General features: G+C 37.1%; 2 protein-coding genes and 1 long non-coding RNA gene across 6 annotated transcripts in view; 1 reads left to right on the forward strand and 2 right to left on the reverse strand.

Moving 5' to 3' along the window:
* Nucleotides 1-19,887, reverse strand: LOC138331866 (fructosamine-3-kinase-like). Of its 2 annotated transcripts, XM_069279695.1 has the most exons (8): nucleotides 18,766-19,887; nucleotides 18,003-18,086; nucleotides 17,596-17,696; nucleotides 16,926-17,088; nucleotides 15,964-16,035; nucleotides 12,209-12,353; nucleotides 1,218-1,392; nucleotides 1-956 (listed from the first exon to the last, which is right to left on the reverse strand). In XM_069279695.1, the coding sequence occupies exons 1-8, from the start codon at nucleotides 18,922-18,924 to the stop codon at nucleotides 881-883; spliced, it is 975 nt and encodes a 324-aa protein (XP_069135796.1). In that variant the 5' UTR covers nucleotides 18,925-19,887; the 3' UTR covers nucleotides 1-880. The 2 variants fall into 2 exon arrangements, with proteins under 2 accessions (XP_069135796.1, XP_069135797.1); XM_069279696.1 differs by lacking the exon at nucleotides 15,964-16,035.
* Nucleotides 12,129-22,739, forward strand: part of LOC138331867 (uncharacterized) — a 12,766-nt gene continuing 2,155 nt past the window's right edge. The window contains exons 1-2 of the long non-coding RNA XR_011209736.1: nucleotides 12,129-12,301; nucleotides 17,616-17,721. This is a non-coding gene — a long non-coding RNA (uncharacterized lncRNA). The remainder of the gene's footprint in view (nucleotides 12,302-17,615; nucleotides 17,722-22,739) is intronic.
* Nucleotides 20,486-22,739, reverse strand: part of LOC138331865 (ketosamine-3-kinase-like) — a 10,135-nt gene continuing 7,881 nt past the window's right edge. For 2 of the 3 annotated variants that reach the window (XM_069279694.1, XM_069279693.1), the window contains exon 9: nucleotides 20,486-22,659. In XM_069279694.1, the coding sequence (XP_069135795.1) occupies nucleotides 22,596-22,659 (64 nt within the window). In that variant the 3' untranslated portion in view covers nucleotides 20,486-22,595. The remainder of the gene's footprint in view (nucleotides 22,660-22,739) is intronic. The other variant, XR_011209735.1, reaches the window with a different exon arrangement.

Here is a 22,739-nt window from a genome sequence, read left to right on the forward strand (position 1 = left end):
AAAAAAAGAGAAAAGACAAAAAAAAAAAAAAAAAAAAAAGCCTCCCGAACTACCGACCCTATGATTTTTGCCAATGTAGCACTAAAAAGACATTTTTTTTGCCTAAGTAACCATGTTTGCCGTTCCACTTATGTACATTTCACTCACCATTAAGCTGTATCTCACCCGTTGTAGCCGTGACATATTTATCTGTCAATCGCTAGGATATGATAGATTGACTCGCTAATCTTTCGAACATGATGTTCAGGCATACTAATTGTGTGACGTCATTAATGCATGCAGTGTAACCGTGACGTACTTTGCCGATGATGTCATCAATATTAAAGTGACAAAGTGCAGATGATGTTCTCATGTTAATCTTGCGACAAGATTACTTCTTGTAAGACAGCTATTTCATCGTTCTGTTTCATGGTCTTTTTTAACAGAATTTAAAATCAGAGATTGCTACTCACAAATTCAAGGATTGGTTCGATATTTGTCAGTATCATGTGACAGCGTAAATAGTATGAATGCATTGCATGTTTTGTATTTGATGACATTAGTTTCCAGTTTATACGATTTGGTATACGAAGCAGTGTCGTATTTCTTCCGTTTAACAGTTTATATCGGTACAATAATGCGATGTAGTTGGCATCAGTTCGACACTAGAATTTCTAGAAGTATTCTTCTAAACAACTAATGCAAAATTAAAAAAGAAGTAATGATTCGCCTGTATTATATTTACTGATTAAAATTAAAGTCCTGCATTAAAAAATAAACGAATCGATTCCAGTCAATCCCATTCGATAACGATCCACATTACTCATATAACCGGCTCCAATGGCTGTGCTGTGACATTGCTACCCATATAAATTACATGACACTCATAACAATAGTGTTGTCAACCTGAATGTGCGGCGATTATTTTCCTCATCAAATCAATAGCTCGTTGAGACTGTTTGGGACCAAAATTGTTCCTACAAAATACAGAAAATATCATAACCATATGAATTATTAATTATCAATGGGAAGCCTTTGACTCGGTAGCTATGGTGTTATGCTAACAAAGTTAAATATTAACGGGTGACAGTTATATAAGCAATTTATCGACCCAATGACAGGTGCCTATGGAAAGCAAGAATAAAAAATGAAAATGAAATAAATTATTACAAAAATAAAAAATATGTGATTACTTCAGATCATTTGAACAAGCAATTTGATAGAGAAGTCATACATACCAATAATTAAATATCTGATTTAATTTATAAAGATCAAGCCTTTCATCAAATCCGGGTGTTTTAGGTATCTGCCTAAAATATTCTTCATAGAACTTATTGCTGAATCCAGGATAGGCCAAACCTACAGCCAGGTCACACTCCGAATGTCCGTAGAATGCAGCGGGATCGAATATCACTGAAAGACAACGATAGACACAATGTAGGATTAAACAAACGACACTATGCTAAAATTGTAAAATAAGATATAAGAGGGATATGAGTTTTATGGGACAGTGGTTTCGATGGCTTACAATTAGGTACTAACATTAAACGTTACAATTAAAAAAACTCTCGAAGGGGTAGAAAAGACATCTTGAAAGTGGATGGAGGCAATGGTCTTGCGAAATGTGAGTAGTTGCAGTAAACCAGAGGAATTTATCAACAAGAGGCCCATGGGCCTTAACGGTCATCTAACTCATGGCACAAAACAACAAAGTCACAGTATAAAGTATTGGTTAACGATTAATATAAACAATACAAGGAACTCCTTAGTTGAATATGTAAGTTTCTGAAAAAGGTAAATGTCATTTGTTGAACAAACTTGGTAGCCCTTCATCCAAATATGGTCGAAACCCATTCAAGGATTAATATAAGGAGGAGTCAGATTTTAAAGCCATTTCAGTAAAGCTCCCATTTTGGACCTCGGTCATACTATCCCCATGGGTCTTACCTCGGTCCTTTATAAAATATGATTGTCCTTACCTAAAGTTCCCCCTTCTGAATCAATTAAAACCACTATAGACCAATTTTCATTGAGATCGGAGACTGAAACCTTAAAACAGGAAGTGGGCCAGCGGCCATCTTGGAATACCAAAATCTTTACGAAAATGTTTGCATGTTGTTCGGCATCAATTAAAACCCCTATAGACCAATTTTCATTGAGATCGGAGACTGAAACCTTAAAACAGGAAGTGGGCCAGCGACCATCTTGGAATACCAAAATCTTTACGAAAATGTTTGCATGTTGTTCAGCATCAATTAAAACCGCTATAGACCAATTTTCATTGAGATCGGAGACTGAAACCTTAAAACAGGAAGTGGGCCAGTGGCCATCTTGGAATACCAAAATCTTTACGAAAATGTTTGCATGTTGTTCGGCATCAATTAAAACCCCTATAGACCAATTTTCATTGAGATCGGAGACTGAAACCTTAAAACAGGAAGTGGGCCAGCGGCCATCTTGGAATACCAAAATCTTTACGAAAATGTTTGCATGTTGTTCGGCATCAATTAAAACCCATATAGACCAATTTTTATTGAGATCGGAGACTGAAACCTTAAAACAGGAAGTGAGCCAGCTAAAATTAATAAAATTTGCCCTTTTGGGGCCCCACCCCTCAGTTCCTAGGGTTCAGACCAGACTCATTTATATAAAATATAATTGTGTTTCCCCAATGATGCTTCACACCAAATATGGATAAAATTCATCCAAGGATGGAGGAGGAGTAGGACTTTAAAGCTAAAATTAAGAAAATTTCCCCATTTGGGGCCCCACCCCTCAGCTCCTAGGGGTTGGACCACGCTCATTTACATCAAATATGATTATCCTTCCCCAATAATGTTTTACACTAAATAAAGATGAAATCCATCCAAGGATGAAGGAGGAGTAGGATTTTAAAGCTAAAATTAAGAAAATTTCCCCATTTGGGGCCCCACCTCTCAGCCCCTAGGGGTTGGACCACGCTCATTTACATCAAATATGATTATCCTTCCCCAATAATGTTTTACATTATTTGCCCTTTGGGGGCCCCACCCCTCAGCCCCTAGGGGTTGGACCACGCTCATTTATATAAAATATGATTGTCCGTCCCAAATAATGTTTCACACCAAATATGGATGAAATCCATCCAAGGATGAAGGAGAAGTAGGATTTTAAAGCTAAAATTAAGAAAATTTGCCTTTTTGGGGCCCTACCCCTCAGCCCCTAGGGGTCGGACCAGGCTCATTTATATAAAATATGATTGTCCATCCCAAATGATGTTTCACACCAAATATGGATGAAATCCATCCAAGGATGAAGTAGGAGTAGGTTTTTAAAGCTAAAATTAAGAAAATTTGCCCTTTTGAGGCCCCGCCCCTCTGACCCTAGGGGTCGGACCAGGCTCATTTATATAAAATATGATTGTCCTTCATCAATAATGTTTCACACCAAATATGGATGAAATCCATCCAAGGATGAAGGAGGAGTAGCATTTTAAAGCTTAAAATAAGAAAATTCGCCCTTTTGGGGCCCCACCCCTCAGCCCCTAGGGGTCACACCTATCTCAAATATATAAAATATGAATGTCCTTACCTAATGATGTTTCACACTAAATATGGATGAAATCCATCCAAGGATGAAGGAGGAGTAGGATTTTAAAGCTAAAATAAGAAAATTTGCCCTTTTGGGGCCCCACCCCTCAGCCCCTAGGGGTCGGACCAGACTCATTTATATAAAATATGATTGTCGTTCCCCAATGATGTTTCAAACCAAATATGGATGAAATCAATCCAAGGATGAAGGAGGAGTAGGATTTTAAAGCTAAAATTAAGAAAATTTGCCCTTTTGTGGCCCCGCCCCTCTGACCCTAGGGGTCGGACCAGGCTCATTTATATAAAATATGATTGTCCTTCATCAATAATGTTTCACACCAAATATGGATGAAATCCATCCAAGTAAGAAAATTCGCCCTTTTGGGGCCCCACCCCTCAGCCCCTAGGGGTCACACCTATCTCAAATATATAAAATATGAATGTCCTTACCTAATGATGTTTCACACTAAATATGGATGAAATCCATCCAAGGATGAAGGAGGAGTAGGATTTTAAAGCTAAAATAAGAAAATTTGCCCTTTTGGGGCCCCACCCCTCAGCCCCTAGGGGTCGGACCAGGCTCATTTATATAAAATATGATTGTCCTTCCCCAATGATGTTTCAAACCAAATATGGATGAAATCCATCCAAGGATGAAGGAGGAGTAGGATTTTAAAGCTAAAATTAAGAAAATTTGCCCTTTTGTGGCCCCGCACCTCTGACCCTAGGGGTCGGACCAGGCTCATTTATATAAAATATTATTGTCCTTCCCCAATGATGTTTCAAACCAAATATGGATGAAATCCATCCAAGGATGAAGGAGGAGTAGGATTTTAAAGCTAAAATTAAGAAAATTTGCCCTTTTGTGGCCCCGCACCTCTGACCCTAGGGGTCGGACCAGGCTCATTTATATAAAATATTATTGTCCTTCCCTAATGAAGTTTCACACCAAATATGGATGAAATCCATCCAAGGATGAAGGAGGAGTAGGATTTTAAAGCTAAAATTAAGAAAATTTCCCCTTTTGAGGCCCTGCCCCTCAGCCCCTAGGGGTCGGACCAAGCTCATTTATATAAAATATGATTGTCCTTCCCCAATGAAGTTTCACACCAAATATGGATGAAATCCATCCAAGGATGAAGGAGGAGTAGGATTTTAAAGCTTAAAATAAGAAAATTTGCCCTTTTGGTGCCCCACCCCTCAGCCCCTAGGGGTCGGACCAGGCTCATTTATATAAAATATGACTGACCTTCCCTAATGATGCTTCAAACCAAATATGGATGAAATCCATCAAAGGATGAAGGAGGAGTAGGCTTTTGTATAAATAGTCTTACGCACGACGCACGGCGCACGGCGGACGGCGCACGGCGCACGGCGGACGGCGGACGGCGCACGACGACGGACGAAACACGATGACAATAGGTCATCCTGACCTTCGGTCAGATGACCTAAAAAAAGAAAAAATTTCATAAATATGATGTGTACCAATAGTAATGCTTTTGCTAGAGGCAAATCCAAAATTAAAGATGAATGGGTGATATGAATAAATTATTAGAAGCACAAACCAGGGAGATTGAAATAGGTGATAAAAGAATGATGAAGGAGGAGTATAGGATTTTAAAGCTTAAATTAAGACAAGAGATCCCAGAGGGATCTTGGCGCCCACCAAAGATTGATCTATGTCTGACAAATGAAAGAGTGATCTTTTCTCTGCTTTTCAAACTTACACTTCTTTTTTCTGCTTTTCAAACTTTAAACTATCAAAATCCAAGATGGTGGTCGCAAAATGCAATAGGCAGAACTAGGGTCCTAGAGGAACCTACATATGATATTTGAGAACAATCCCTTCAATACTTTCTGAGAAATAGCGGTAACAAACTTTAACTATCAAAATCCAAGATGGCCACTGGTCGGCCATCTTGTTGACCGATCAGTCCCAAAATGCAATATGCACAACTGGGGTCCTAGGGGAACCTACATATGAAATTTGAGAAAGATCCATTCAGTTCTTTCTGAGAAATAGCGGTAACAAACTTTAACTATCAAAATCCAAGATGGCTACCTGGCGGCCATCTTGTTGACCGATCAGTCCCAAAATGCAATATGCACAACTGGGGTCCTAGGGGAACCTACATATGAAATTTGAGAAAGATCCCTTCAGTGCTTTCTGAGAAATAGCGGTAACAAACTTTAACTATCAAAATCCAAGATGGCTACCTGGCGGCCATCTTGTTGACTGATCAGTCCCAAAATGCAATATGCACTACTAGGGTCCTAGGGGAACCTACATATGAAATTTGAGAACAATCCCTTCAATACTTTCTGAGAAATAGCCGTAACAAACTTTAACTATCAAAATCCAAGATGGCTGCTGGTCGGCCATCTTGTTGACCGATCAGTCCCAAAATGTAATATGCAGAACTAGGGTCCTACGGGAACCTACATATGAAATTTGAGAAAGATCCCTTCAATACTTTATGAGAAATAGCGGTAACAAACTTTAACTATCAAAATCCAAGATGGCTGCCTGGCGGCCATCATGTTGACCGATCAGTCCCAAAATACAATATGCACAACTAGGGTCCTAGGGGAACCTACATATGAAATTTGAGAAAGATCCCTTCAGTGCTTTCTGAGAAATAGCGGTAACAAACTTTAACTATCAAAATCCAAGATGGCAACCTGGCGGCCATCTTGTTGACCGATCAGTCCCAAAATGCAATATGCACAACTGGGGTTCTAGGGGAACCTACATATGAAATTTGAGAAAGATCCCTTCTGTGCTTTCTGAGAAATAGCGGTAACAAACTTTAACTATCAAAATCCAAGATGGCTACCTGGCGGCCATCTTGTTGACTGATCAGTCCCAAAATGCAATATGCACTACTAGGGTCCGAGGGGAACCTACATATGAAATTTGAGAACAATCCCTTCAATACTTTCTGAGAAATAGCCGTAACAAACTTTAACTATCAAAATCCAAGATGGCTGCTGGTCGGCCATCTTGTTGACCGATCAGTCCCAAAATGCAATATGCAGAACTAGGGTCCTACGGGAACCTACATATGAAATTTGAGAAAGATCCCTTCAATACTTTATGAGAAATAGCGGTAACAAACTTTAACTATCAAAATCCAAGATGGCTGCCTGGCGGCCATCTTGTTGACCGATCAGTCCCAAAATACAATATGCACAACTAGGGTCCTAGGGGAACCTACATATGAAATTTGAGAAAGATCCCTTCAGTACTTTCTGAGAAATAGCGGTAACAAACTTTAACTATCAAAATCCAAGATGGCTGCTGGTCGGCCATCTTGTTGACCGATCAGTCCCAAAATGCAATATGCACTACTAGGGTCCTAGGGGAACCTACATATGAAATTTGAGAAAGATCCCTTCAGTACTTTCTGAGAAATAGCGGTAACAAACTTTAACTATCAAAATCCAAGATGGCTGCCTGGCGGCCATCTTGTTGACCGATCAGTCCCAAAATACAATATGCACAACTAGGGTCCTAGGGGAACCTACATATGAAATTTGAGAAAGATCCCTTCAGTACTTTTAGAGAAATAGCGGTAACAAGAATTGTTAACGGACGGACGGACGGAAGGACGGACGGACGGACGGACGGACGGACGACGGACCACGGACGAAAGGCGATTTGAATAGCCCACCATCTGATGATGGTGGGCTAAATAAAAATGTGGCCTTTTGCGGCCCATCCCTCAGCCCCTAGGGGTTGGACCAGGCTCATTTATATGAAATATGAATGTCCTTCCCAAATAATGTTTCACACCAAATATGGATGAAATTCATCCAAGAATGAAGGAGGAATAGGATTTTAAAGCTTAAAATAAAGAAAATTTACCCTTTTGGGGACCCGCCCCTCTGCGCCTAGGGGTCGGACCTATCTCATTTATATAAAATATGATTGTCCTTCCCCAATGATGTTTCAAACGAAATATGGATGAAATCCATCCAAGGATGAAGGAAGAGTAGGATTTTAAAGCTTAAATTAAGAAAATTTGCCCATTTGGGGCCCCGCCCCTCCGCCCCTAGGGGTCAGACCAGGCTCATTTATATGAAATATGATTGTCCTTCCCCAATAATGTTTCAAACCTAATATGGATGAAATCCATCCAAGGATAAAGGAGGAGTAGGATTTTAAAGCTAAAATTAAGAAAATTTGCCCTTTTGGGGCCCCACCCCTCAGCCCCTAGGGGTCGGACCAGGCTCATTTATATAAAATATGATTGTCCTTCCCCAATGATGTTTCAAACGAAATATGGATGAAATCCATCCAAGGATGAAGGAAGAGTAGGATTTTAAAGCTTAAATTAAGAAAATTTGCCCATTTGGGGCCCCGCCCCTCCGCCCCTAGGGGTCAGACCAGGCTCATTTATATAAAATATGATTGTCCTTCCCTAATAATGTTTCACACCTAATATGGATGAAATCCATCCAAGGATAAAGGAGGAGTAGGATTTTAAAGCTAAAATTAAGAAAATTTGCCCTTTTGGGGCCCAGTCCCTCTGACCCTAGGGGTCGGACCAGGCTCATTTATATAAAATATGATTGTCCTTCCCTAATGAAGTTTCACACCAAATATGGATGAAATCAACCCTAGGATGAAGGAGGAGTAGGATTTTAAAGCTTAAAATAAGAAAATTTGCCCTTTTGGGGCCCCACCCCTCAGCCCCTAGGGGTCGGACCAGGCTCATTTATATAATATATGATTGTCCTTCCCCAATGATGTTTCAAACCAAATATGGATGAAATCCATCCAAGGATTAAGGAAGAGTAGGCTTTTGTATAAATAGTCTTACGCACGACGCACGGCGCACGGCGCACGGCGCACGGCGCACGGCGCACGGCGCACGACGACGGACGAAACACGATGACAATAGGTCATCCTGACCTTCGGTCAGATGACCTAAAAATGTAATTGGTATAATGACAAAGGTCTGAGAATCATTAAAAATTCCAATAAACCCTCAATGCAATTCCTGGAGCTGTGTGGTTTCGTATATCAAATATTGTAGAAAATGGTGATCTGGTTTTCAGCGAATAATAAATATTTAAAGATACTACTCTACTGAAGTTATGTTTTCTCTATAAAAATGGAACAGACGAACAAGTATTTTCCTTCAATTTCAACAAGATTTTATTGATATTATATACATTAAATGGATTGGGCATCAGGCTACACCTATTTAAGTCGTTTCCAATTCATCTTTAAATATAGACATACATTCTGCATTCATTAATAGTATTGTCTTTCAGTTACAAATGTTACTCTAACATTGAACAGATTGAGAGTCTTATTTTACTTCAAGATAAAAATATTAAAATCATTTATTGCGTCCCGACAAAGTCGATACTGATTGGGCATCCACCAAAAACAAAAAGTTATTTTAGATTATATTTGTGTGTTAGTTAGACATACATTTACATGAGAAAACACCAATCATTATTCAAATGATGTGTATGGTGTATGTTCTGTCGGCGGTGGAGCATCTCTAAAATATCTTAAGAATGATTACCTTCACCATCCCTACTATAGGATATTAACACACAGGTAACACTATCGCGAACTTCAATGATTTTCTATTATTACATGTCCGATAGCTAACAATAACTATGGCCAAGCGAAATTTGTTTTTAAAGAGACATGTCTAAGATTACATTAAAATTTGCACATATCTAGGAAACAAACCACTTCTAATAGAAATTAGATTAGTTGGTTTTACTGTGATATGCCAGAATAGCCAACTGTAGTGAAATGTAAGTGAAATGTTCAAACTCGCTTACTGTCCGCCATTAGACATATTGGTCGGATGTCTTGTATGGCGAGTCCTGGCCCTTGCCAGCATAGTAAATGATGTTTTGTCTAGAACTACTCAAATCGCTGTTACAATATGTACGTAGTGTGTTTACCTTATTAGATGCATGTTCTTGTCTAAAAATAATTCCATCAACTCCTCAGTGGTTATTATTGCGTGACTTTGGCTCGGGTATGGGTACAGCTTACATGTTGTACTTGCTTAATCGTATTGATCAACGATTTGAAATTTCAACGGCATCAATCAAAATACTTAACAATGTCGTGAAGGGAGGAGTATCACTTTGGGCCGTTTTACGACCACTCAGTGATAAGCAAATTATTTTGCATGAAGATCCTTTAGGGTCAGCTACATATTGTATGCTTTTCAGAATATTCTATATTTTCCTGCGCTCATGGTAACAACAGATGTCAAAGCTCAAAGAAGAAAAATCTCACATTTTCATTGTTTAAGTCCTAATTAATTAAATATTAGAATAGAAATAACATTTTTTGCAGATTTTGCCTGTAAATATTAGGTTTGTGAAGTTCAGTTAAAAAAACTGATGAAAAGTTCAAAGGTTACAGTGACCGAGTTAAGCATTTATTCTATCTTAGCATTAAAAACTTTAATATTTTTGTTCAAAACTAAGATTTTTCAAAGATTTGATAGCTTGAAATTGATGTTTAGTACTTGACATGACCTGATTAAGATGATTTACATCCTAGGGTCACATTGGCTAGTCACATGCATAAATCCGTTCATATTCAACGAATGGTATCATATATCTACTAAGCATATGCTGTTTTCCCATGTTTAAAGCAGGATTTAAAATCATTTAGACTTGTTTTATGAGCTTAATTTCGAGCAACTGATCGTGAAAGGCGACTTAATTTGGAATCTTAAAATTTCATTGCTACCTAGATGAAAACAGTTTACATTTTCTTCCATTCCATACCTTCAGAGTGATAAGGTTCTATAATGATCTGGTTAAGATGATGACAGCTTACGGTCATATGAGCTGGGTGACGGGGATGAATTAGGTCATATTAAATGAAAGGTATATTCTGTCAATTATGTATCTTCTGTAATTTCTATATATAAAGCAAGTGTTTAAGCTATTTAAGTTTGTTCTATTAGACAATCTCAAGCATTTTTAGTGACAGGAAAGTTTTCATGAGAAAGAAACCTTCTGAGTGATATTTGAGACAGAAATCCAATATATTTTGATCTAGGTAGCCACTAGAATTGAGATCCCAGATTTGATCGCCTTTTCCGATCATGCAATGAGGCAGCAGGCACAATTCTAACATCATACTTGTAATGTAGGTGTTGCTTAATATTTTCTCTTAATAAACAATAAACTTAAATAGCTAAAACACTTGCTTTTAACATGAAAAATCCAGAAGATACTTAGTTGACAGACAATAACATTCATTGAATGTAACCTAATTTATACACGGGACCCAGCAAATGTGACGTTAGGATGTAATAATCTTAAGGAGATCTGACCAAATACAAATCAAGTGCTAAACATTACTCTAAAGCTTTGAAATAGTTGAAAAAATTAAATATTTTATCTCAATAACCGTGAAATTAAGATTCCAAATTAAGTCGCCTTTCACGATCAGGCAGTGGGGCAGCAGGCATAATTCTGATATTAAGCTCATAAAACAAGTCTAAATAATTTAAATTCCTACTCTAAACATAGGAAAACAGCATATGCTTAGTGGACAGATGATACCATTCATTGAATAAGACCTAATTTATGCACGTGACCTAGCCAATGTTACCCGATGAATTAATATTAAGCAGTTATGTCAAGATCCTTATGCAGTACTAAACATTAACTAGGTCACTATGACCTACTTTTTGAATTTTTCATCAATTTTCTGAACTGAACTCCACAAACCCAATATTTACAGGCAAAATCTGCAAAAAATAATATCTCTATCATAATATTTAATTAATTAGGACTTAAATAAATGTGAATTTTCACCATTTGACCTCTGCAATTATAACCATGAGCACAGAAAAAATAGGATTTTTTTAATAGCATTCAATATGCAGCTGACCTTAAGGTATCTTCATGCAAAATATTTTGCTTATCAATGAATGGCCGTAAAACGGCCCAAAGTGATACCACTCCATTTGTAAATGTTTCATAAGGAATGTAGAACGATACATATATGTCATATTTTGGTTCGTGGTTATGTCACAGACTTAGCCTCACTTAATAGTCCTTAATTAGTTCCCTTTTTCTACACTATTTGTAGCGATTGTCGTTAATGTTATTGCACACTTTTAATTTCCGACATGATGCGGGCAACAGTGACCACGCATACAAAACTTATATATCGCTTTCACTGAAACATTTTGACAAAAATCCATGCAATAATTCACAACTTGAACCCATATCGAAGCTTATAATGTAGCATTACGTGCTTTATTACAATACAATGATTCTCAATGACTAGATAGAACTATTATATTAGTTACTACCACAACTAGTGTGAAGACGCTAAATCAATGGACCGCTGAAGTAATGAAAAACCAGTTATGAATAATTTAGCAACTTTTCTACGAAAGTAAATTACTTTCAATTGAACATTGTAAAACATTAAACGTTGTATACATGGACTTGTTGTATGCCTTTCTCGTTGGATGTCTACCTTGCCATGCCTACCTACTTCTTTAGATACCATGCATGCATGTAACACATTTTCACGTGATTTACTGAAAATCTTGAATCAAACATTAAGTTTACCAGAATATATATACGTTAGAATGTTATAAGAGATATTAGTATATAGATCTATATTACAGCAGTGGACATACCTGGTCCATCAAGAGTTGTCTCCCCTGCATTGTACCTGTGGAGATCACCATGAAGCAGCGAAGGTTTGATGTCCAAGTCTCGAAATAAACCAGGTAAAAATCTCAGTATATCTGTCCACAGTTCGCGCACTTGTCGAGCGATTTCCTTGTAACATAGTACAGAGAAAGCATTTACTTAAATTAGAAACACATGAGATAACAAACTGTATGGATTAACGGAAAAAATCCACAACATCTACACTGCAAAAGAAATATATATACAATGTCTTTCATATATAACGCTGCAAAGGGGTGACAGTTTTCCCTCATCCCCATGGATTCCTTATCTGAAAACAGTGACAACAGTAACCCCTGGAGTATCGAGGATGTACTCTTTACACATTTAACATTTCACTTAAATGAAATGCATTTAAGAACAAGAGGCCCAGAGGGCCTGTATCGCTCACCTGGTTTTTTTGTTAGTAATTATCACAAGACTCTGACAATTAGAAAAATAGGCAAAATTGACTCCCAAAGTTTAATTTTGAATCACAACCATACAATGATGCTATTGATACCATACAAATATGCTATCCAATACATAGGTTCAGAGACAAAGTAATTTATATGAAAGTAGTAGCCTAATTGACCTTTTTGAACTCGCATCTATTGCTGTCTAAGGCCCTGGGGGTCAGCCCTATCATTTGTACTAGTTGGGCGACACCTGAAGGAGTGTCGCGGATGAAATGAATAGAAGAGAAAGGGAAGATAACTCTTGTTGTTACCTTTAAACGGGACAAATTCCATTAGGTTATGAACAAGAGGCCGATGGGCCTTAACGGTCATCTGACTATTGGCACAATACAACACCTCAAAGAATAAAGAAGTGGCACACAGTTTAGGCAATCCAAAAAAACTCATTTATTGGAAGAAGTGCAGGTCCTGATATATTTAATGAATTAGACCATGAATGAAGGTTCCTTGATCCCCACCATGCTGCAAATCCAATTTCCAGTCTCAAGGTAGTCATTCATGTTACAGGCTCAATATCAGGTCTCTATAGGCCTTTAAGTTTTTTTAGCCTATTTGACCTGATGAAGGTCAAGATAATTTATTTGAACAAACTTTATAGCCCTTCATCCAAGCATGCCGCAGACCCTATATGAGTACCCTGGAACTTTTTGTTCTTGAGAAGAAGTCGTTTAAAGATTTTAGCCTATTTGACCCCTGTGACCTTGAATGAAAGTCAAGGTCATCTGTTTGAACAAATTTGGTAGCCATTTATTCTAGCATGCCACAGACCCAATATCAGATCTCTAAGCCTCTTAGTTATTCACAAGAGGTCATTTAAAGATTTTACCTTATTTGACCCCTGTGACCTTGAATGAAGGTCATTGTCCTTCATTTGAACAAGGTTGGTAGCCATTCATCTCTGCATGTCACAGGCCCAATATCAGGTCTCTAGGCTACTTATTTAACGATTTTAGCCTATTTGACCCCTGTGACCTTGAATGAAAGTCAAGGTCATCTGTTTGAACAAATTTGGTAGCCATTTATTCTAGCATGCCACAGACCCAATATCAGATCTCTAAGCCTCTTAGTTATTCACAAGAGGTCATTTAAAGATTTTACCCTATTTGACCCCTGTGACCTTGAATGAAGGTCATTGTCCTTCATTTGAACAAGGTTGGTAGCCATTCATCTCTGCATGTCACAGGCCCAATATCAGGTCTCTAGGCTACTTATTTAACGATTTTAGCCTATTTGACCCCTGTGACCTTGAATGAAAGTCAAGGTCATCTGTTTGAACAAATTTGGTAGCCATTTATTCTAGCATGCCACAGACCCAATATCAGATCTCTAGGCCTCTTAGTTATTCACAAGAAGTTGTTTAAAATCTTTTAGCCTATTTGACCCCTGTGACCTTGAATGAAGGTCAAGGTCATTCATTTGAACAAACTTGGTAGCCCTTCATCCCAGCATGTATCATTTGTACAATTTCAAATCCCAACCCTATAAGGATGCTACCATTGCATTATAAGTGCTCTTCCGTTCTTAGTTGCAGAGAAGAAGTTGTTTATATGGAAATGGCTAAATTAACCCCTTTTGACCGCATCCTTCAGGCCCCCGGGGGGTCAGCCCCATCATTTGCAAAATATTGAATCCAAACTCTATAAGGATGTAACCATTGCAATATTAGCGTAATCCCATGTTAAGTTGAGAGAAAAAGTCATTTATATGGAAATTGACCACTTTTGACCCCGCCCCTCAGGCCCCCGGGGGTCAGCCCTATCATTTCCACAATTTTGAATCCCCACCCTATAAGGATGCTACCATTGCATTATGGGTGCTATACCATGCTTTATTTCAGAGAAGAAGTCATTTATATGGAAATAGCCAAATTGAACCCTTTTGGCCCCGCCCCTCAGGCCCCCGGGAGGTCAGCCCTATCATTTGCACAATTTTGAATCCCCACACTATAAGGATGCTACCATTGTATTATGGGTGCTATCCCATGTTTGGTTTCAGAGAAGAAGTCGTTTATATGGAAGTAGCCAAATTGGCCCCTTTTGACCCCGCCCCTCAGACCCCCGGGGGGTCAGCCCCATCACTTGTACAATTTCGAATCCCCACCCTATAAGGATGCTACCATTGCATTATGGGTGCTATCCCATGTTTGGTTTCAGAGAAGAAGTCGTTTATATGGAAATAGCCAAATTGAACCCTTTTGACCCCGCCCCTCAGGCCCCTGGGGGGTCAGCCCCATCATTTGTACAATTTTGAATCCCCACCGTATAAGGATGCTACCATTGCATTATGGGTGCTATCCCATGCTTGGTTTCAGAGAAGAAGTCGTTTATATGGAAATAGCCAAATTGACCCCTTTTGGCCCCGCCCCTCAGGCCCCCGGGGGATCAGTCCCATCATTTGTACAATTTTCAGTTAGTAGCCCATAAGGATGCTACCAGTCAAATTTTGTTGAAATTCGACCAGCGGTTATGGAGAAGAAGTCGATTGTTGACGGACGACGGACGACGGACGCCGGACGACGGACGACGGACGCCGGACGCTGCGGTATCCCATAAGCTCACCTCGGTCCTTCGGACCAGGTGAGCTAACAAATTTGACATTCGGCTGGTCTAGTGGCTATGATCGTGGGTAAGACAGTTTACCTCTATCCCCAATCGCTTTATGCTATTCAGCGATGAAACAATTATATCCTTCTAAATCAATCCCGCACCTTCATAATGCAAGCAAACCCTAACGTTTACCAAAATTTTCAATATTCATGATCTATCAAAGTGAAAAGATGAAAATATGAATTATGTTTGATCAGAACACTATGTATCCTTAAATGTGATGACACATTGTACACGATAACAACTTGGGAATAAAGATGCGGATCGCAAATCAATGCATGTTTCATGAATTTTCAATCAATACGTTTGAAGGGTTGAGACTCACCCGGTAAAAAGCAAATCTTATTGCTTTCTTTAGCCATGTTCATTTAGAATGTAATCGTTGTTGACGACATACTCGAACTTATAAGACAATGTTCAAGTGACGGTTAGCTGAACAACCAAATTTCTCAAATAAAAATTTGGAATTTCTTTCAATTAATCTCTAGATATCTGATGCATAGAAATAAACTTAATCATTCACATCGAAAGTAATGTTACATAATTTAACCAAGAGAATCCTGTTCGAAGGCAAAACGAAATAATTTAAAGATTCCAGGTTATAGTTAGGATAGAAAAGGACGAAGCCACTATTACCTTATCGACTACTGAGGAAGCTTCGAGTTCAATCAACCTAATCCGGTATTCAAGTAAGTTTGAAAAGTAAATCTAAAAGAAGAAACATATATTATTATTGTATCCGTTAAATAAATAGATATTATTGTAATTTGCTGTAAACATTAGAAACATTAAATTACTAGTACTCGATACTTTTATGTAAATGATTGTCATGTGGCAGTTTAAAATATTTATCACTGTTTATAGTCATCTACGATTGAAAACATTATCCGGACATCAATACATGTACGTTTGTTTTAAAGGATTTGTTTGTATTTTGTAGAGACCGGTATTTTCTTTGTGATGTTGTCATAAGTAATGGTAAACGAATGCCGAAAGCCAGAAAATACGCCTAAGTCACTATTCGGTTGAGGTAACCCAGAGAAGATAGCCTGCAGTAGAATACAACCGCCATATTTCCTATATACACTAATAGTGCTAATCTTATTCTACCGTAGAAAATAAATAAAATTCTTTGTCAAAAATTATTTTTTATCGAATTTCTATCTAATTCTAATTCCTAATCGTAAGAAAGCTATATACAAAATGTATTAACATTTTTACTCCAACCCCACTGCGTATCATTACCAAATGCAGTAGGCATTGTTCAGTAAATAAACTGTCATCTGGATATTGTCATGTCACAATTGTCGTGTCAGTGATTTGTTTATTCATTATAGATACAAAGTCTCTCACAAGTATTAAAAAATTATCATCAGATGTAAATATTAGCATTGAATTTTATTTAGTTCACAAGTATAGGAGAATAGATACCAACTGATTAACGACAAATTAAGTTCATTAGACTAAAGCGCTAGCATGTTTTAACAAGTTTGCAGTTACCCAGTTGCCATTCATCATTCCATAATTTCCTACTAAACTCGATTCATAACTGACGCAATATTAGAGGAGCCAGGGTTTATGCCAGTGAAAACCCTTACCGTCCAGTCCTCAGACCAAGTCACAGGCTGAGGTATAAATCCCACACACGTTGTAACGTCGAATCCGAACTTATCCACGCCTCTAGGACTTCGTTCGTAGTCACCTATAGTACGTTCTTTCGCTAGAGAGCGTCTCCTTAATATGTCATTATGGAGGTGTAGTCTGAAAAATAAATGTGTCAAACTTTGATCCACTATAATGACAAGCTAAGGTAATAGAACAGATATGAATTTCAATAAATGTGATCAAAAGTCGAATCAGATGGCAAGTTACAGCTTGCAACCTGTAATGCAAAACCTCGATGCACGGAAACAGTTGCTCAAATATGAAGTTTTGGCATCATGGTGTGATGACAATAGGCTTTGGGTCCACAGTATGTTTAAGTATAAAGGTATGAATATAAAATTGTGGTCAAACATATCATCAAAGTATAGCGTTATTGTGACGAAAACACGATGAAAATATTTTCCACATTTGCCATAGGAAACATTCAAAAACATTTTGCAATTTATGTTTGATTAATGTACCACAAAATTACGTGCATACGTATTTCTTTTACTTAATTTTTTGTTGAAGATAACGGAATCCATAAGCAGATATCACGTACAAATTAAATGATATTGTCATTAACCATTTACCATTGATATTTTGCATAGAATGGTATCTTACCGTGCCAGTTTGTGTCCTAGGACTTCATGCTGACTGGAGATCTCGGTCAAGTCTATAAACTCCATAGCCAGCGCCGCACCACCAGTAGGGATGTCGACTATCTGTTCAGACAGAAGATTATAACAGGTAGTACTATATGGTTACTTTGGGTACCCTCCCCATAAGTTTATTATATACCGTATAACAGGAATTATTCCATTTTTATTAGAGTTACTTCCCTTCAGTACTCCGTCAGTACGAAGTGAAATGATGGGATATCTAAGCATTGGTTGTCATGTTTTTGACATGGTTTGGCGTGTAAAATACCTTCGGTGATCTAGCATAGTCAACTTAACACGTTTTAAGTCTAAATCGGGAATTTTTGGCCGGCGAAAATATGTCATTACTGGGTGCTTGTGTGTATATACCTTAATGGGATCCGGCACTCGAACTTGGTCTGCATTTTTCAAAGCCTTCAAACTGGTAACCTCACCTTCAAACATGAGCCGTGCCTTTAAAGTACAAAATACAGCTTAACAGTTGTAAACAAAGGTTTACTTTTATTCCTGGTCTGATGTATGACACCATGAAACACCAGTTCAAGGATTAATACATCAATATACATTGATATGACATGTAAACCAAATGAAGATAAATAATCAATGAATCATAGTCAACATTTGCTTAATTAATTCAAATCATATATCATTGTTCATTATGATATAAATTGCAACCTTGATGACAATGTTGAGATATTTAAAATTACAATAGCTATTTTATAAAGCAAGATTTGTGCAGGTACAATGTAGAATGCCATGACCAAATCATTCTTACACACTTTGACACGCCCCACCCTACTCACCATTGAAAAGTATCCTTGCACTGGCATATTGTTATATTATAGGATTCAACGGTTGATTTATCATTCGATATTTCGGTAGAAAAATTGCACAGATGCCCGTTATGTGTGTTAAACTGATTAAAATACACACTTACAGGATCCGACATCATTTCATTATGTTGCAAACTGGGCTACATCCACTGGATCTCCGAAAATTGGTGTGATGCTCAACCAATTTAAAAGTTATCTGGTCACTGTTAATCGACTCAGTCTAATCCCGCGACAATATTATGTTTCTACTTCGATAGAACATTATTTGATTTTTAAATGTTATATAGTCGCTTACTTACCCCTTGCTTCCTATTAACTTTAACAAAAATTCTGTTCACTCCAACCGTTTGATATACTTTCCCTTCGCTAATAAGTCCATTCCGGTCTTCTATAAATGTCATACTGCTCAAATCGAGTTTTTCCTTTAGCAGATCGGTTAATTCCTCCTCATTCTCCATATTAAATTACTGCACGCTTGTTGCAAAAATAACCTTAATCTTTCCGTGAAAAGCAGTCCTCCGCGTTCTTTCGGTTTCGGTACAAATTTAGAAATAAACAGACTGTGTTCATACTCGTCACCTAAATCACTCATGTGTGTTTATCTGTACGGCGCGTTTGTATAACCTCATGAATATGAAATTGAAAATTATCAATCAAGCAGATACTTCTAAAAGGGTGTCATGTGTCTACTTTTAGCATTGCTGTTTTTGTACATCCAGGCCTTAGTAAGGTGAATATATCTTGCATGGGGAGAAGATATTTTTGTATGATATCGTGTGCTGATTAGGTACAACACACAACGTACCTGTATACATGCACACACGTCTATGTTTGTACAAACAGTATGTAGTTGATTCGGACACTTTATTGGCTGGAACAATAGTTCACGCATGTGAACGAGTACAAACGAAGCGCAATGACAATAGGGCAACCTAAAAATATTTCGTCGATGTATATATCTCGGTTGATGGGAATTGATATGAGCTGTACTTTGTGCTCACTCTTCCATATCCATATATAAAGACACTCACTGCCAGCTTGGCCTTGCATCAAAACGTTTGGGCATATCCATGATTTATTAAGATGGATGAAAAACGAAAAGTAAGCTTAAACTTTTCGGTCATTCGTTTGTGTATTTTGCTAATTAATTAAACTGCAAATGAATAACCATACATGTCCCTTCATCAGATACGGTTGTGTTATAAGCATATTTGCTGTAAACCATCCTCTTTTCGCGGCAATTTAATTTCGCGTTTTTAATTTGTGCCGGTTTCTATGTATTAGAGACATTTACGCAGTGTTTTACTTTCGCTAATTATGATCTTCCGCGAATTTCGATTGCATGAAAAAGGCTGGGATACAGTATGGTTTGGCGATGTCATCCAGGAGAGTGTTAGTCTAGTGCCGTAATGATAAATGACCTTGCAATTGATATTGAAGTGATCATTTGGTTACGAGACTTAATCACAACGCGAAAGGGCACATGCGAGAATATTTCTCCCAAAGACATTGTTACACACATTTCTCTTTAAAGTCATGAAAAAAAAAACATTTTGTATTCTGAATATTGACATTTTATATTTTCTATTACAAAATGGCAAACTTATCCGACATATCATTCAATAAATTCATATCTTTTCACTTAGCAACATGAATGCATACAAATTCCTTTAGACACCAATGTTATCGTAACAATAACAATCTTAATCATAACAATCCTGTCCACCAAGCTGTTGATAAATACCATATTAGGTACTTGTACGGTGAAAAATAATGTAAATAAGGAAAATCACTCAATACGTTGTAAACAAAAAAAAACTTATTTGATCATTACTTTGTGACATTATATGCAAAAATAATTACAATTCATAGCATTTATATTTATTTGTGAAAAAATCTATTTCATATATCTATTGATTAAATGATTATGTATGAGACAGTGGCGCATTCTTTGCTAGACCGCCGTTGTCATGCATTACTATCACTCTATTATCATTTTTCATCGAGTTTTTCAATGACTACCAAGTACACGTCTACCACGTCTGGTTTATTTACCAACTCCTCAAGGTAAGGTCAAATATCAGTGTTCCTCGGCAGTCTAACTGAAATTTAAAGACATATTTGTTATAGTGAGGACCATTGCCTTGCATTATTTGTACTACCGTATTTTTCCGTTAGAGGAGTTGACATGATTTCTTGCTAAAAAAAAAGTCCCATATAATTTTGCAGGTGAGGGTTTTGTTTACCTATTTGTAGGTGATATATACTGTGGACTGCTAGGAGTATGGGTACATGAATGAGCGCACGTGTGTCGATTCACGCGCTTTATATAGGGGTCGGTGAGTCGTCGGAATGTAAAACAAAAATGGCTGTCCTCAACCGGGGAATGTCTCATAAACGATTCTAGAACAACGAGTGCACTTATCTTAAAACCAATGATTTTAATAATTTTAACTTGCATTGTCAGCTTTAATATTATCTTACTTAATTTCTTTTGTTTTTCTGTTCATGTAATAACGATACATGCATATATATCCACCGTAATTCTTCAAATATTGGAGGAATAAAGACCTAAATTAATCATACTTTATGTTTAGTGTAACCGTTCAAAAGTAAAGCGGAATGTGAACATTCCAATATTAACACAAAATGGGACGGTGTTTTAAGTAAGCCTGAAACTGCTTATTTATATGTGAAATATTGAACTGTCTTTAATGCGTTAAATTTAAATTAATAGACCGTTTTCTGTTTATACCCTTTCTCAATATTGCGAATATTAAGAAACACATGTGCAAGAATGTAGCAAGCAAGATGATAACAAAGCCATTTGAACATCATAGCGAAAAATTTTAACCCATGCTGTGTTTTTTATGATAAGAATGAATAAACATCATATACATACGTAGAATTAAAACACCGTGAATATAAGATAAACGTATTTTTAAAATCATTACTTACTCTAAGTCTGATTGGAGACACTTTAATTTACAAAATTTAATTGTTAGATTAGAGACTGAGAAACATACATTACAACACTATCGTCTCACATGAATTAACATTTTATAATGCAATAAAACAAAGAGTCGCTAGAGCATCATCAAATAGATTATGACAATTATTTGGGCCATAAACTGCCTATAATAAAATAATCTGATAAAAGACAAAATTACCATAGTTGTGAATATTTATGATGAAATTCAAATGGACATGCTGACGCTGCAAAACGTAATTACGTATTGCATACAAACCAGTATTATATAATAGTTCTACATTAAACAAACATTCCGTGATTGCTGAAACAATATTGATGATCCCAGCTATATGTGTAGTTATTACATTGGCCGAAACAACATATTGTAGAGACAGTGACCTTTACATTTGACCTTTTGACCTCGAATTAAAACCCAACATATATTTCACAATGAGCTACCGTCATATGAAGTTTTAACAGAATACTTCAATCAGTTCTCCTGTTATCGTCTGGAGCCAGTTCATCTGGATATCTGGACAGACAGAAAGACGGAGACAAACACTAAAGTTTCATTGACAGAGGCTTAAAACAATACTGTTCAGCGTTAAGATAATCGGTAATAATACTACAGATTAACATACATTTAATGGTTTCTAGGGCAGTAAATGTTTTTTATTAGTTTATTATCCAAAATCCAACAAACTATAAACGTAATATCAACACGATTTTTAAGTCCAAAAGACAGTAACTACACAGTGGTGGCCTCAAAGACAATAGGCACATCGCACGTACAAGCAATTGTAATGTAAACATATCCTTTATAATAAATTTCATTTCAAAGAAAAACAAGCACAACTGAGAAAGAGATGCATAATATTTTTGCCAGCAGCATCTATATTTTACATTAAAATTTCTATCTTAATTAAACGTTTTTCATTTTATATGGTTACCTTCTTCAGTATCTGAATGTGTACAAATTAAAAGGGCTATTGCTTTGGACAGTGCCATGTATTTTGCATTTGGCCATTTTTATAGTATTTCGATTTTTTGTGGATACGAAATACTGATAAGCCCGTTGTCAAAATGCGTATTGAATAACTGAACACGAAGTCAGGTACATGTACATCATAAATGGCCAACCATATAGTTAATATTTGATTATTTCACAAGCTTCTTCATGATAGAAATACTTGACCCTCTGTAGCCAGTTCCAAAGTGGTTCCTGTAATGGAATATTAAACAAAATGGGATGATATAGGATGAAGAACTGTATACATAATCCTAGCGAGAAAAGTTATTACT

The sequence above is a fragment of the Argopecten irradians genome, chromosome 9 (genome assembly GCF_041381155.1).
Source record: "Argopecten irradians isolate NY chromosome 9, Ai_NY, whole genome shotgun sequence".
Lineage (NCBI taxonomy): Eukaryota > Metazoa > Mollusca > Bivalvia > Pectinida > Pectinidae > Argopecten > Argopecten irradians.

What these genes read in the sequence shown, in the direction of transcription:
- LOC138331866 (XM_069279695.1), bottom strand. Translation starts at nt 18,924, where the DNA reads ATGGAGAATGAGGAGGAATTAACCGATCTGCTAAAGGAAAAACTCGAT. An exon ending in AAGTTAATAGGAAGCAAGGG is followed by an intron (nt 18,087 to 18,765) that starts GTAAGTAAGCGA and finishes TGTACTTTAAAG; the next exon opens with GCACGGCTCATGTTTGAAGG. An exon ending in GACAACTCTTGATGGACCAG is followed by an intron (nt 1,393 to 12,208) that starts GTATGTCCACTG and finishes GTTGTCTTTCAG; the next exon opens with TGATATTCGATCCCGCTGCA.